At 38.0% G+C, this 17074-nt stretch overlaps 1 protein-coding gene across 1 annotated transcript in view; it reads right to left on the bottom strand.

Moving 5' to 3' along the window:
• myo3a (myosin IIIA) overlaps nt 1-17074 on the bottom strand; it is a 132075-nt gene that overhangs the window by 44510 nt on the left and 70491 nt on the right. The window contains exons 10-18 of the mRNA XM_062992288.1: nt 15882-15998; nt 15522-15626; nt 13289-13372; nt 12586-12788; nt 8922-9020; nt 8713-8827; nt 3287-3413; nt 1990-2200; nt 1279-1426 (exon numbers count right to left, since the gene is read on the bottom strand). Coding sequence (XP_062848358.1) covers nt 1279-1426; nt 1990-2200; nt 3287-3413; nt 8713-8827; nt 8922-9020; nt 12586-12788; nt 13289-13372; nt 15522-15626; nt 15882-15998 — 1209 coding nt within the window. The remainder of the gene's footprint in view (nt 1-1278; nt 1427-1989; nt 2201-3286; nt 3414-8712; nt 8828-8921; nt 9021-12585; nt 12789-13288; nt 13373-15521; nt 15627-15881; nt 15999-17074) is intronic.

Here is a 17074-nt window from a genome sequence, read left to right as displayed (position 1 = left end):
AAGGATCATCACACTCCGACATCTGGTTGATGTCTCAGGGACAGACTTTTCAAGAGCGGAGAACTTGGCGGCATGTTTGGGAATAAGGTCTCTGCGTGTTGTGAACAACCTCCTGCAGCACTGGAGATCTACCCTTACAGCAGAAGAACGAACTTTACTTCTGGAATATACAACAGATGAAAGCAGCACTGCAGATGAAGGAATATTCCCCCAGTTAAACATTATTCCAAACCTGGATGGATATGGGGGTCCCCTTCTACAATGTAGAGGTGAAGGGGACATGGACATTCATACTGTGTCCGGAAAACTCCTGTACAGAGCATGTGTAAAGGTTTTAAATAAGACCAAACTGAATGGGAGGGTGGACACTCCATGGAGAAGTGTTCCGGGTTTTAATAATGATTTTAAACCAGAATGGAGGGCACTGTATAAACCACCTTTAACCAAAAAGAGTGCAGATATACAGTGGAGGATTTTACATGGAATTGTGTCAGTAAACTCTTTTATTTGTAAAATAAACCCTGAAGTGTCACATGAATGCCCATTCTGTTCACAGAGGGAAACAGTTTTTCATGCATTTATGAATTGCTCCAGGCTGCAATCTCTGTTTTACTTTTTACAGGACATTTTTAAATATTTTAAGGTTGGTTTTACTTCCCAGGTTTTTATCTATGGTTTTAAATATGTCAGAAGGGACAGGCACAAGTGCCAACTAATTAATTTTATCCTGGGTCAAGCTAAGATGGCTATTTATATAAGCAGAAAAAACAAAATAGCACAAAGCACTGACTGTGATGCATTAACAATCCTGAAAAGATTTATTAAATCAAGGATTATGGTTGAATTTAACTTTTATAAGAGTACAGGGGACAGTGACAGTTTTGAGAATGTATGGTGCTGTGAAGAGGTTCTGTGCTCCATAGTAGATGAGCAACTCTCTTTCTCTTTATTCTGAATTATTTTGATGTGAATGCTAAAGATGTATTTATTGACTAATTTTTATTGAGTATAAAAGTTAAAAAAAAGTCTTCCCCAAGGCTCCATGACTCACACTGCTCTCCAGAGCAAGACATAATCAACTAAATAAAAATGAGTAGTTACATTTCCTTCTCCCCTCCTCTTAATCCTCCCACCAGAGGAAACTGATGATGTGCTGTATGTATTTAGATGAAAATAAGGTAATCCCAGTGACAGAGCAAACAATGTTACGAAAACACACCGGAAGACACAGAACAACTCTTGCACTGTTCAGAATCTGAGAGAAGATTAGATCTGTACCTGTTCCCAGGTAAATATGTGCTGATTGAAGTAGAACTGAATCTGTTCGTTGGTGATGTTGATGCACAGCTGCTCGAAGGAGTTGCGTGTGAAGTTCTCAAAGCCAAAGATGTCCAGGATGCCGGTGGTTAGCTCCTTCTCTTCCTCTCTTGTTTGGAAGAAAAAATGAGGCAGGGGTGATTAAAGACATTTAACACCTCTTCCACTAATGATATGGGATCTGTTTTAGCACTATAACACAAGATGAGATATGAATACATATAGACCAGTGACCACAAGTTGGCCACAATGTGCTTTGTAGTGGTCATCCGATCACTTTCTTAGTACCTTATTGGGCCAGTGACAACACCTAATATACTATAATACACACCTTAATATAATATTAAGTCTTAATAACATATCATAGGCAAATAAAAAAAAAAATATGTGTATATATTCATATTGCCCTTACTCGCTCCCTGTGCCCAGTAAATCAGTCCTTCTACAACTCTGAACTTATCTAACTCACCAAAACAGATAATGAATGAAAGAATAACGAATCAAGATATTTAACAAATCACAGTTACAAAACATCTGTACTTTTCTGAAGATGGGGCTTGTACATAAGTAAGTAAACTTTTTAATCTTGTTACTTGTCTGTTTTCTCTGGTCGCTTTTATTTAGCTGTCTCCTTTATCGCTGTCTGCATGTCTGTCTGTCAGTCTGTCTTACCCATTCTGATTTTCAGGTTTGAGCAGAGAGTTAATGCGACTGACGATCCAGCTGAACAGGTGTCTGTACAGAGTTTTGCCCATAGCATCTCGCACCTCTGTGGCTTTCTCCACTGTGTTGGGTTGAATAATGGTCTCCCCTCGGGCCACCACACAATGTAGGGTAAGTGCCTCATTCAGCTCATCCGGACTGATGCACAGTAGAGATGCGACTGAAAAGAAATGAGGACAGATATTCATAAAGAAAGGAATATTACTAAAATGTCTTAACAGTTCTCAAACAGTCTCGAAATAAGTCTTGATTTTAAAGTCTTGATTTTTTATTTTTCTGGGAAATGTATGTATATCTGGTATGTGAACTAGGTCTGATGTGGCGACTGAATATGATATGGGAACACTGATCAGCCATAACATTAAAACCACCTCCTTGTTTCTACACTCACTGTCCATTTTATCAGCTCCACTTACCATATAGAAGCACATTGTAGTTGTACAATTACTGACTGTAGTCCAACTGTTTGTCTGCATGCTTTGTTAGCCCCCTTTCATGCTGTTCTTCAATGGTCAGGACTCTCCCAGGACCACCACAGAGTAGGTATTATTTGGGTGGTGGATGATTCTCAGCACTGCAGTGACACTGACATGGTGGTGGTGTGTTAGTGTGTGTTGTGCTGGTATGAGTGGATAACACAGCAGTGCTGCTGGAGTTTTTTAAACACCTCACTGTCACTGCTGGACTGGGAATAGTCCACCAACCAAAACTAACCAGCCAACAGCACCCCGTGGGCAGCGTCCTGTGACCACTGATGAAGGTCTAGAAGATGACCAACTCAAACAGCAGCAATAGATGAGCGATCGTCTCTGACTTTACATCTACAAGGTGGACCAATAAGGTAGGAGTGTTTAAAAAAAGTGGACAGTGAGTGGGCATGGTATTTAAAAACTCCAGCAGCGCTGCTCTGTGGTGGTCCTGTGGGGGTCCTGACCATTGAAGAACAGGATGAAAGCAGGTTAAAAAGGTATGTAGAGAAACAGATAAACTACAGTCAGTAATTGTAGAACTAAAAAGTGCTTCTACGTGGTAAGTGAAGCTGATAAAATGGACAGTGAGCGTAGAAACAAGGAGGTGGTTTTAATGTTATGGCTGATCAGTATATATATACAACATTGAACACTCAAAATCCCAACAATGCCATTTAATTACAAATATATTTTGTGTATTAAAGTGTACTCTACTTTGAAGGTGATTTTAAACCCGATAATTATAATAATAACATGCTAGCACTTATCTAACTCACCACTGTCCAGGACAGGCATGTTAGATATGTTGCTTTTATCAGGCTGATGTTCGGTAGCCACTGACTCAAAGTCGATTTCTCCAGCGTTTACGATTGCAGCAACAATGCTATACACACTCGCTATTTCCTGTACAGATAACAAGAGAAAGAGCCTCTGGTAGCACAAAAAGACACACATAGTGGTTAAGGTTGTGTACTGGTAATCAGAAGGTTGCCTTTCAAGCCCCACCATCGTCAAGTTGCCACTGTTGGGCATCTGAGCATGGCCTGTTAAATGCATCTGCTAAACACTACAAATGTAAATAAAATTTCAAAACCTGTAACTGTAGATACAAGTAAAAGTATTATGATTTATGAAAGAATAAAGATGAATAGTTTAATTACTTAAGTAACTGGATCGATGGTTTAGAGAAAAAACCTCAACCCAATGCAAAACAGAAGAAGGAATAAGTATTGTCTTTTGAAATTTAGATCAATAAATCTCATAGCACTGAAACTTTTTTAATGCATTTTCTCCCTTTTTCTCCTGTTTTTATAGCGTGTCCAACTTATACCCAATTGCATTATGCTTCCTCTCTACTGGAGCTGACCCCCACCCCGATTGAGCAGAGCGTGACTGTCACACGCCCCGTCCGACACATGTGCAGTAGCCGACTGCATCTTTTCACCTGCACTGCAGTTATGAGGAGTCCCTATCCGGCTTGTCCTACCCTATGAACAACAGCCAATCGTTGTTCATGCAGCCAAAGAACATGGTGACCAAAATTGAACTAATCAGACCATCTCAAATGAACCTAAGCCCAGAGAAGTCAAAATTATTTCCGTATATTGTTGATCCTTACCTGTTTTTTGTTTTATTTATTACAGAAGCATGTCACTCGGTCTCTGCTGACTTGAAGGTTAAGGTGCTTGACTATCAATCAAAAGGTCACTAGTTCAAGTCCCACAAATGGCGGGTTGCCATATTAAATACCTATAAAAAAGACTAACCAGGCTTTCTGTGTTTATTTGTACAACCCCAAATCTGAAAAAGTTGGGACAGTATGAAAAATGAAAATAAAATAAAAATGCAGTGTTCATTACATTTACTTTGTCTTTAATTTGATTGCAGATAGTTTGAACCCAAGATATTTTATGTATTGTCTGCTCAACTTCATTTCATTTGTTAATATACCTCCATTCCTGCATTTCAGGCCTGCAACACCTTCCAAAAAAAGTTGGGACGGGGGCAAATTAGGGCTAGTAATGAGCCGAAAACACTAAATAATGCTGTGATTCCAAACAGGTGATGTCAACAGGTGATTGTAATCATGGTTTGGTACCAAAGCAGCATCCAGGAAAGGCTGAGTCTTTGATGAGCAAAGATCTCCAGTTTGTCAACAAATACATGAGAAAATTATAGAAATATTTAAAAACAATGTACCTCAAAGAAAGATTTGCATATTTCTCCCTCTACAGTGCATAATATCATTATACAATACAAGCAATCAGGAGGAATTTCAGTGCATAAAGGTCAAGGACATAAGCTTAAGCTGAACGCCTGTGATCTTCGATCCCTCAGACGGCACTGCATCAAAAACCACCACTCAGCAATAGCTGATATAACCACATGGGTGAGGGATTACTTTGACAAACCTTTGTCAAGCACTACAATACAGAGTTACATGCACAAATGCCACTTAAAACTTTACTGTGCAAAAAAGAAGCCTTATGTTAACCATGTCCAGAAGTGGCAACGACTTCTCTGGGCTCGGAGGCATCTAGGATGGACCATCACACAGTGGAAACGTGTATTGTGGTCAGATGAGACAGCATTCCAGGTCTTTTTTAAAAAAATGGATGCCGTGTGCTCCAGACCAAAGACGAAAAGGACCATCCAGACTGTTATCAGCAACAAATCCAAAAGCCAGGGTCTGTCATGGTATAGGGCTGTGTCAGTGCCCTTGGCAAAGGTCATTTACACTTCTGTGATGGCAGCATTAATGCAGAAAAGTACACTGAGATCTTAGAGCAACATATGCTGCCTTCAAGACGTCATCTTTTCCAGGGATGTCCATGCATTTTTCAACAAGACAACGCAAAACCACATGCTGCACACATTACAAAGGCATGGCTGCGGAAGAAGAGGGTACGGGTACTAGACTGGCCTGCCTGCAGTCCTGACCTGTCAAAAATAGAGAATGTGTGGAGAATTTTGAAATGAAAAATGCGACAACGACGACCCCGTACTGTTGCACATCTTAAGACGTGTTTGCAGGAAGAATGGGACAAAATAAAAGCTGAAACACTAAATCACTTGGTATCCTCTGTGCCAAAACGTCTTTAAAGTGTGGTGAAAAGGAACGGTAACATTACAAAGTGGTAAATGCATTACTGTCCCAACTTTTTTTGGAATGTGTTGCAGGCCTGAAATGCAGGAATGGATGTTTATTAATACATGAAATGAAATTGACCAGACAAAACACAAAATATCTCAGGTTCATCCTGTCTACAATCAAATAAAAGTCAAACTAAATGCAAGAAACTCTGTGTTTGTTTATTATTTGCATTTTCCATGCTGTCCCAACTTTTTATGATTTGGGGTTGTATTTTGCATACTGTTCCAGTGTTTTAGAATTAGGTTTATAGCTTGCAAGTATTCAAAGATAAAAAAGGAAACTATTTTTAAACAAACATGTTTGGTGATCAAATAATTTGACATATTTGGAAGTAAATCAACTCAGATTTTATCTCACACAAGCCAAAGCAAACCTGTCTCACAGGATGGATATTTTTATAACTGTCTATATAATTAGATGAAATCTCTACTGTATGCCATGCCGTATCATATCATACAACAATTCACCTGCCCACGCTGAGACCATCACTGTCCTCAATGTTCCACAGAAAATCAAACTGACATTTTAGTATTGCTACAGTTTCTACAGTTTAGCGTCCTATATGTCTGTGTTTGCCCATCTAATTATTTAACAGCTGAGGTATATTTAATATACAGACACTGATGGGAATTCTGCTCTTCATTAAATGCATAATTAGTCTATGCATATCTATTTTATTACACATAAAACTGGACCTGTAAATCCAATTTTTAATTTCATTTTTTACAATTCCTTTTCATGCTTTTACCACTGCTTTATCCTGGTCAGTGTCATGGCAGCTCTGGCTAAGTGCTAAGCTCTAACTCCCCTCAGGCAGGACGCCAGTTTATTGCAGGGCCTCAGCCATCCTTCAGACAAAGTTATCCTTCAGACAAAGTCAATCCAAATATCCAGTTCAGGACTGAACTGGATATTTGAAACCTGGATCTCTGCAGTTGTGGGCTAGCATAAATTGTAGCTGCACCACAGAGCGCCCAAAAATGTACAATATATCAAATTTTTATTTTCTTTATTTGAATTCAAAATACTACTTTACTACACTCATGTTGCTTATTTGACAAACTTCACTAACAGGCATGTTTAGCTCTGTAGCTTTTTCCATATACACAACTGATATATTCAACCGTCCTCACCTTAAGGGTATTATGTTGATGTGTATAGAACTGAATGAACTCTACAAGAAGTCCCAGTAAACAGAGAACAAGGATTTTTAGAAATGTTGGCCAACTGATAAGTATGAACATGAAAAGTATGAGCATGTACAGCACTCAATACTTAGTTGGGGCTCCTTTTGCCTGGATTACTGCAGCAATGCGGCGTGGCATGGAGTCCATCAGTCTGTGGCACTGCTCAGGTGTTATGAGAGCCCAGGTTGCTCTGATAGTGGCCTTCAGCTCTTCTGAATTGTTGGGTCTGGCATATCGCATCTTCCTCTTCACATGAAACCCATGTCTTGCATACGTCTGTGAGTGGTGGTTCTTGAAGCACTGACTCCAGCTGCAGTCCACTCTTTGTGAATCTCCACCACATTTTTGAATGGGTTTTGTTTCACTTTTTTCTACCACATCTTTTCCTTCCCTTCGCCTCTCTATTAATGTGCTTGGAAACAGAGCTCTGTGAACAGCCAGCCTCTTTAGCAATGACCTTTTGTGTCTTGCCCTCCTTGTGCAAGGTGTCAATGGTCGTCTTTTGGACAACTGTCAAGTCAGCAGTCTTCCACATGATTGTGTAGCCTACAGAACTACACTGAGAGACCATTTAAAGGCCTTTGCAGGTGTTTTGAGTTAATTAGCTGATTAGAGTGTGGCACCAGGTGTCTTCAATATTGTACCTTGTCACAATATTCTAATTTTCTGAGATACTGAATTTGGGGTTTTCATTAGTTGTCAGTTATAATCATCAACATTAAAAGAAATAAACATTTGAAATATATCAGTCTGTGTGTAATGAATGAATATAATATACAACTTTCACTTTTTGAATGGAATTACTGAAATAAATCAACTTTTTCATGATATTCTAATTTTATGAACAGCACCAGTATACTGTATATATATATACATGTAGTGGTCCTGTGGGGGTCCTGACCATTGAAGAACAGCATGAAAGGGGGCTAAAAAAGTATGTAGAGAAACAGATGGACTATAATCAGTAATTGTAGAACTACAAAGTGCTTGTATATGGTAAGTGGAGCTGATAAAATGGACAGTGAATGTAGAAACCAGGAGGTGGTTTTAATGTTATGGCTGATCGGTGTATATATATATATATATATATATATATACAAGTGCTAATCAGCTTCTAACATCTCAGCATTACTGACCAAACCATGCATGATTTTGGGAATAGTATTTTTCTGGTCTCCTTTTTTGTGGCAGTTTTTCTTCATTGTTCTGATAAAATTGTTTAGGCCTCTGGATGGAGCTTTCTTCCACAGCGAAGCAGGTTTGCTGTGGAAGAATGTGGAAGATGTTCACAGTCTTGGAAATCTTATATTTATAGACCTTTTGGTGCAGTGAAATGATTTGAAGAACAGCATTATTATGTAGAGGTAGAATAATTGTGACATGGTAGTATTAACAAAATATCCAGCTATTATAAAATATCACATCATTCTTTGTTTTTCTTCTTCTGAACAGAACATTGTGGGATGCAATATTGCATTCCTTTATGCTATGAAAAATATTGAGTCATATCATGGGTCATAAGATCATATAACCATTAGCCATTAGCTTTTTGCTTTCAATAAAAGCTTTCTTCAAATAATTTGGCCCAGATCTGTATATGATAGTTACACATATTTTAATTGATCAATTTAAAAGATCTGTTGTTATGATGTAAGAGTTGTTATGATCCCAAAAGATGTGAATTTTGAGCTTGTTTGGTCTAATTTACTTACGCTAATGCTAACATCAACTATATAGAATACTATAGAATACAGCTTACACACCTCCTGAGTACCCTAACCTGAAACCACTTCACAACAACACAGCTTCTACAAGATTTCACACTATGATTTATCAAATAGATATTGTTTGGCTGAAGTACCTCAGTGGTGAAGCCAATCACGTTGAAACACTGCTCCACTGCCTCAAACTGCTCCTTGTAAGAGGCATTCCCAATTACATCAGGAACAAGCTCAATATTTTCGTTTTTGAGGTACCTAAGTTAGAGAACAAAATAATAGAATCAGTGCTGTGTTGGACTATGAATTGATTAAAAAAGCTTAATGATTGAAAAAAAAAATGAAAACCTACTTTGGTATTTTATCTTCAGATAGCTTGTACTGGGCAAGCTCCTTTTTTTCAGCCAGACCAGTGTAAATGTAGTAGAAAACATGAAAATTAAGCTCTCCACTGTAAGAAAAGAGTAAACAGAGGGACAAAAAGCAGACAGTATTTAGAATAAATTGGTAGGTTTTTTACTTCAATATTTTACTTTATTGGTCAAAATCCACATATGAAGTCAGATTGATTATCAAGATATCATTAAACTGATGGAAAACAAAATTTTAATACACTCACTGTCCATTTTGTCAGCTCCACTTACCATATAGAAGCACTTTGTAGTTCTACAGTTCTTCAATGGTCAGGACTCTCCCAGGACCTCTACAGAGCAGGTATTATTTAGGTGGTGGGTCATTCTCAGCACTGCAGTGACACTGACATGGTGGTGGTGTGTTAGTGTGTGTTGTGCTGGTATAAGTAGATAAGGCACAGCAGCGCTGATGGAGTTTTTAAACACCTCAATGTCACTGCTGGACTGAATAGTCCACCAACCTAAAATATCCAGCCAACAGCACCCCGTGAGCAGCGTCTTGTGACCACTGATGAAGGTCTAGAAGGTGACCAACTCAAACAGCAGCAATAGATGAGCGATCGTCTCTGACTTTACATCTACAAGGTGGACCAACTAGGTAGGAGTTTCTAATAGAGTGGACAGTGAGTGGACACGGTATTTTAAAACTCCAACAGCGCTGCTGTGTGCTGATCCACTCATACCAGCACAACACACACTAAAACACCACCACCATGTCAGTGTCACTGCAGTGCTGAGAATGATCCACCACCTACATAATACCTGCTCTGTGGCCCTGTGAGGGTCCTGATCATTGAAGAACAGGCTAAAAGGGTATGTGGAGAAATAGATGGACTACAGTCAGTAATTGTAGAACTTCAAAGTGCTTCTATATGGTAAGTGGAGCTGATAAAACGGACAGTCAGTGTAGAAACAAGGGGGTGGTTTTAATGTTATGACTGATCAGTGTATATGACAAAGTTCTTACAGACAAATACCAGCCACTAGCTTTAATCAAAGAGTATAAAAATGGTAACTGTCTTTCTACCCTTTTGGTCAATTACAACTTTTACCCAATTACATATTTGTGGGCCTCCTTTTATAAGTCATCAGCTCAATGATGTTGCATGAGCTGCATTTCCAAAATATGGTATCTGGCATTGTATGTCTTAAAAGAAGCAAGTGTTAACCATCATACTTAATAGTTTATCTAGACTGGAAGTTGCATTGTTATTGAGAAGACTAGGCCAAGAGAGATTTCTGGAACTCAGTCTGACAAGTCAAATCAGATTTCCTTCTCTGTTTTGTCTTCTCTGTCCTTTAGTGTGCAGTGATTTGTGCAATCAGAAATTTGCAAGAACACAAATTAAAGTAAAATAAAGAAAGAGTTCAGGTCAGTGGAAGAGTACCTCATCCTAGAGTGGTGGAAAGATTACACGAGGTAAGGTAACCCTTACCCTTATTTTGCAAAGAAAACATTCAAAACTGTAAATGTATCTTAACTGTATATTAAAAAATAGCTAACGTTTATTCTGACATGTTTTTTTAAAAACTTTTATAGCCCGATATACTCAATCATATCTGTGTAGATGCCAGCTCATAGCATGGGCTACGTAGGCTAGCACTGTAGACCGGCTTGCCATCCAGGTGTTTGCAATCCAGTATCCTTACTAAAACAACCTATAAGTATACATAGGCAAATCTGACTATTTTGCAAATAGTAAAATTGGATTAAAGCTACAGTCTGATAAAATTATCACAACCACACTCCAAAATCTTGTGGAAAGCCTTTTTAGAAGAGTAGAGGCTGCTATAGCCATAAAGGGGCAAACTATATGTTAATGCTCATGATTTTGGGTTTGGAAAATTACCAGTATGATGTAGGAACGGTGTCCACATACATTTGCACATATAGTTTATCAAAAAATAAGAAGGGGTAAAAGGAGACCAGTTTGTCTGGCCACTACTGCCTGATTATACTTTACATTTCAGAAAGTGATGTATTTGGACTGATTTTGGAACAGGTTTTGGGTGTTGGGCATTTTGAAACAGCAAATGATTTAATTTAAATGTAAATGTTTTATAAATATACTATGTGGGATACAAAGCACCTAAATGTATCCCTTGTACATAGGTGTAAACAACAACAAATTCAGAGGAATAAAGTGTTACCTTAAAACAATGGAAACAGAAAAAAATGCACTTTTAGTGCATAAAGTACATTTTAGTCCGACAAAACTAGCTACAAAAATCAATAATACAGTTGTTTTGATCAGTAAAGGGTTCAGCACAATCAGCCGTAATCAGACTACAGGTTTGTAATTACTGCGATTAGCTTCTCTGTAATTATCACCGATGTCTTTGCTTTTGCATCACTGTAATTTCAGATGTCAGCGAAGATTCTGAATGAATGGCTTGATTATTTGCAATATTCAGTCTGTTCTGTTTAAACACTTCACTGTCAATTACACAGCTTTACACTTTCTCTAAAAGATGTATATAAAAAAAAGAGTTGATTTACAGCCTGGAACATTCTCACATTCTCACAAGATCTTCTCAGGTCACATCTCTGCTCTTGCAGTATTTTAATGTGACAAAAACAAGGTCAAATAATAACTCAAACAAAGAGGTAGAAAAGAAGTGGTTTATATATTAATTAGTTAAATACCTAAACTGAGTTTGTTATTATTTTATTTATTTATAATTATTATTCTGGGTGCTCAGGGCGGAACGGTGGCTCAGTGGGTAGCACTGTCACCTCACAGCAAGAGGGTTCAGGTAGAGCAATCCAGGTCCTTTTAGTGTGGAATTTGCATGTTCTCCCTGTGTCTGTGTGGGTTTTCTCAGAGAGCTTCGGTTTCCTCCCACAGTCCAAAGACGTGCAAGTGAGGTGAATTGGAGATTCCAAAATTGTCCACGACTGTGTTTGATTTCAAACTTGTGAAATGATGAATCTTGTGTAACCAGTAATTACCTGTCCTGTCACAAATGTCACCAAAATGTGTCAAATATGATTTTAAACTCCTAATAAATAAATAAATCATTAATTTTTGGCACTAGGGTGGTGCAGTGATGAACCAAGCTAGCCTATTACCAGGGCTGCTGCTGAGATCTCTGAGCACTGCTAAGATCCAGGGTTTGCTATCAGTTGGACTATGCCTGAGAGGTTGTGAATGACCGAAAAGCTTAGCCATTGGTAGGTGCACTTGTTAGTGCATTCTCAATGCCAGTTTTAAGCCTACATAAAATAAGGGGGATTGCGTCAGGCATAAAAACTGTGCTAAAGCAGATATGCAGATGCACTTTGGCAACCCCTAAAATATGGGAGCGGCCCTAATATAATATACATAATATAAAATAATATAAAATAATATATATATATTTGTGTGTGTGTGTGTGTGTGTAGAATATTATTTTTGTACTGATGATATTGGGTAAGTAGGTATTGGGTAAATTGAATGCCTGTAAGCCAATAATTTAGTTTATTTACTTAATTTTATACATCAGTAAGCAATGAGTGTGTCTGCAAGACCTAAAGTGAAATATTGCAAATGGTGTTCTCTTACTTTTGATCATTTCAGTGTATATTAGATTAGAGTGAATTGGATAGTAATAAATGCTTACCCAGCTTGTTGAACAACACGGGATTTTTCTAGCAGGTATTCAGAGATCTGGGAGCTCACCAAAGCTCCTCCACTTGTAAACTTCATCTCCAGATATTTGCCGAAGCGACTGGAGTTATCATTATTAACTGTACGGGCATTACCGAATGCCTCTACAAGGTTGTTTACCTGCAGGAGCTTCTCTTGCAGGGTCTGATTACCTGCCTGTAAGCGATATAAAGTTTGCTTTATTAGCATTTATTTATTTCTTCCACTATAGTGCAAATATCTAGATTTTCTTTAGAATGTGTAAACATAAGCAGAAAGCCATGTACCTAATTCTAAGTGTACTAAGTGTACTCAGTAAAACTTTTCATAAATGTAAATACTTACTAACCATGATATGACTTTTTGGGTTCTTCCATGCCACAGTCACCTCTATGTGGTACCCAGGTCTAAAAACCTTGTGGTCACTGAGGTTTTCGGACATACACTTATGTAAAACTGCTTGTGACATTGTTAGCCTACAGTAGATTTAACCCACTATGTTCAGGCTAGCTTCAGGATGTTAGCTGTGATGGTAACTAAAATGGATTTGATCTAATCTTTGTATTTGACTGAAGTCTCCTGCATATAGTAGTATTTGGCTGACTGTTGATTCTAAGCACAAGCTTTTTGGTTTCATTGAGAACTAAACAAAATAAGAATGTAGGATTTGTTGATACCTTGCCGAGTACACTAAGCTGCTGGACGAGGAGGTGAGCACTTTCCGTCTTCCCCGCTCCACTTTCTCCACTGATCACAATGCACTGTATATGAGGTGGAACAAAATTGATCAGCATTAATCCAAACCATGCTTCCGACATCCAGATTTACATTTACACTTACATTTAGCAGTCATTTTTATCTAAAGTAACTTTTATCTAAAGCAATTGAGGGTTAAGGACCTTGCTCAGGGGCCCAGCAGTGACATCCTGGCAGTGATGGGACTTAAACCAGCAACCATTTGATTACTAGTCCAGCACCTAAATCACTGAGCTACCACTACCCTGAGTAATTTAAAAGTTCTTAAAAAGTTTTAAAAGTGTTTATTGTGTAAATACGAGGGTTCTTCAAAAAGTTTCCACACTTTTTAAACTCTATTTATTAAGAATTTCAAAAGCAGATGACATCACTTTTCAACATAGTCACCTTATGATGCATTTTTCCCAGCGTCATACCAACTTTTTAATGCCATCAGCAAAAAAATGGTTTTGGTTGAGTGCGTAGCCACTGATGCACCACTGCTTTCACATCATCATCACATTCAAATCCTCAATATCCGCTTCTTGGGCGGTCCAAAAAGGTGGAAATCAGATGGAGTTAAATCCAGACTATAAGATCTCTCTGTCTGTCAGACACGGCCAATTACTACTACTCCCACCCTCACAGTTTCCAACCAAAATATAAAAGTGCGGAAACTTTTTGAAGATCCCTTGTATTTTAATCATGGGAGATTTTCCTTTGTTCTAACTTTTCAAACAATAAAAAGCCTTTGATTGTACGACATCTATTTTTTCTTGATCACAGGCTAGGGTTAGATAAATGGAGTGTCTAAGGACACTCATTAACAAAACAAGATCAAAGAAGCAAGGTCTAAATGAAGAGTCTGAGGTAATACAACAAATGTACAGAAATACAGTGTATTGGTACAGAAATTAGTCAGAACAGTGTTCCTGCCAAGCCATATGAATATGTACAATGCACCCAAAGAGGAATAGCTACACTTGCTAACAAATAAACCCGAAATGTCAACAATTTATTTATGTTTACCTTTACTGTTTGGTTAAAATTAAGCCACCTTTAGAAATCTGGCCTAACCTATACAGCAGGATCTTCAGGTTTTTTTATTATTATGACCTAAAATGTAAAAAAAAAGTTCTGACTCCTAAAGTGCAGCTTTGAATTTAATTTGAATTAGATTTGTAAAATAAATAACAACTGCTAGTTCACAAATTTTCCTTAACAGGCCATCCAGCTGATGAAATGCTTTTAGCTTTTTTATTTTTTATTTTAATACAGTGGTACCTTGAAACTCAACGTCAGTTGGTTCTGGGGGTGGCATTGAGTTTAAAAGGCGTTACGTTTTAAGGTATTTTTTCCCATAAGGATGTATGGGAAAACCTGTTAATGTTTTCCATGGTCCCGTAGACTTGCATATATTTAGGCTGATGTAAAATAATGGGGTTGTTTTTGTCACTTATACACAGAAAATAACACAAATATAATATAAAAACACTGAAATAAAAAGCTGATTCTTACAATTCTTCAGAACCCCGAGCTGTAACACAAGTTTAAAAGTGAAATAGTGAGGAAAATCCAGCTAAACACAGATACATGTGGATGCTTTCAGGGTGAATCTGAAGGTTATTCCACACAAATGCAGTTTTGTCTCATATGCACACTTTGATGATGTATTATCACACCGCTCAAGCCAAGTGCTGAGCAAAACGACTGTTAGTTAATTTGAAATTAAATAAATAATTTTTTTTAAAACAAACTGAACACATTAAGTTTAGGGGAAACGTTGAGTTGATTTTAAGTTTAGGGGACTTTGAGTTACAAGTACCACTATTGACAAGCACAGTTCCATAGAATAACTGGAAAAGCACCAAATTTATTTTTTTTACTATTTTAAATGTGAAATCAAAGGCACTGAAGCATAAAAAATAAGGGGTCCAGGTACCTATTCCTTTTACTTCACTTTCTTTTTCATGGCAGTTACCATTCCTGAGCTCAGCATAATGTAGATCAACAAAGAGTCTATGGTCTCAGTGTTAGCTTTAATTTATCATTATTGCTTGGGCATTTTCTATTAAAAAACATGACCAGCATGACATTGTGTTCACCATTTACTGTAAGTGAATATTTCTAACTGATTCCCAGTCTTTATGGTGCAGTGTAGATGTGCTGCAGCACCTGATCAGTGTTGTTGGACACCATGGACTGGTAGGCGGTGTCAGCAACAGCAAATATGTGAGGAGGGTTTTCATTGCGTTTGGCTCCATTGTACGTATCCATGTGCTAAAAGATAAAAACCAGAAAATATGACTTTATTACGAATCAAGCAATGCTCTACATATTGCAAAAAAGGAAATAGTGAGGACTTTTACGCTGATATATAACAGATCATTAATAAAAAAGCAGAGAAAGATAGATGAGGCAATAAATAAAGTGCAGAGGAAAATGAAATGTTGATTTTATCTCATAAAATATGGGAGGGTTTATACAATGGTGTTTGAGAGTACACACACACATACAGATCATATATTTGTATACCTCTTGAGTGTAGAGATCTATGGTTTGAAAGGGATTGAGTGCGATAAGGATGTCTCCCACATATGTATAAATCTGATCCTTCTCGTAACGCTTCTGCAGTTGCTCTGTTACTGTATCCTAGAAAATAAAACACAGGTTACATATAGCCAAGCCATCATTGACCAGTGCATCTGTTTACAGGCAACAATATATTCATTTTAAATCTATCAATGGATCGGCCACAGTAAACATGAGCTTTGCCTTCTGGGTTTTTTTTTCTATTATGAACCAAGGGCAGAGTTTGGTTTGCTAGTCACATCCAGCCATATTAAAATGTCTTTTGAGACAGAAACTTTTTTAGGCAACATCCAGAGCTAGATCTTTACTCAGACTTCTTGCTGTGACCTAGCCAGCTTTACACATGCTAGTAGCGTGACTTTTATGACTTCTATAACCATGGGCAGTAATATGGAATCCCCCCAGCATGTCTGTGGAAATTTGTCTTTATTTAGTCAGGAGTAATGTTGAACCTGGAAACCCAGCTCACAAGTGGTGGTCCAATTCATCTCAGATGTGTTCAGCCACTGGAGTTCCTTGATGCCAAGCTAGTCAAATAATTTCTTCAAGGATTTCACTCCATGCACAGGGACACAGCCATGCTGAAACATTAAAGGGTGTTCCCCAAACTGCTGCTATAAAGTTAGAGGCATAACATTTATTATATATTAAACAGTATACACAGTTGTTGGCAGTTGGTCTGGACTGGTCTGGCTGAAACAGACTTTAGTTAATTAATGGGAAGAGTGTATGAAGAAGTGTAGCAGTATTGCACATGTTTAAATAACAGTATTGTTGCACTTCAGTTTACAATAGTGGTGAGATGAGTGGGAGGGGTAGGAGGGCAACAATGGCACTAAAGCAACATTGTTTAAAGCAACATGGCACTTTGAAAGAAACTGTTTTTAAGTCGTCAGGTGTGTGTCCTTAAAACCCTATAATGTCTTCCAGACGGTTGAAGAGAAAAAAGATTGTGTCCAGGGTGAGTGGCATCTTTCAGAATCCCTCTGGCTCTGTTTAGACAGCGAGTTCTGAAGATGTCCTCCAGTGTGGGCAGGGACCGACCAATAATTTTTTGAGCAGTTTGTATAACCCTTTGGAGGGCTGTCTGCTACTGTGCAGTTGGCATACCATGCATTAATGCAGTAAGTCAGTAT

Source organism: Trichomycterus rosablanca, chromosome 3 (assembly GCF_030014385.1).
Source record: "Trichomycterus rosablanca isolate fTriRos1 chromosome 3, fTriRos1.hap1, whole genome shotgun sequence".
NCBI lineage: Eukaryota > Metazoa > Chordata > Actinopteri > Siluriformes > Trichomycteridae > Trichomycterus > Trichomycterus rosablanca.
The sequence above is the reverse complement of the archived record's forward strand: the minus strand, read 5'-3'. Positions and strand labels throughout refer to the sequence as shown.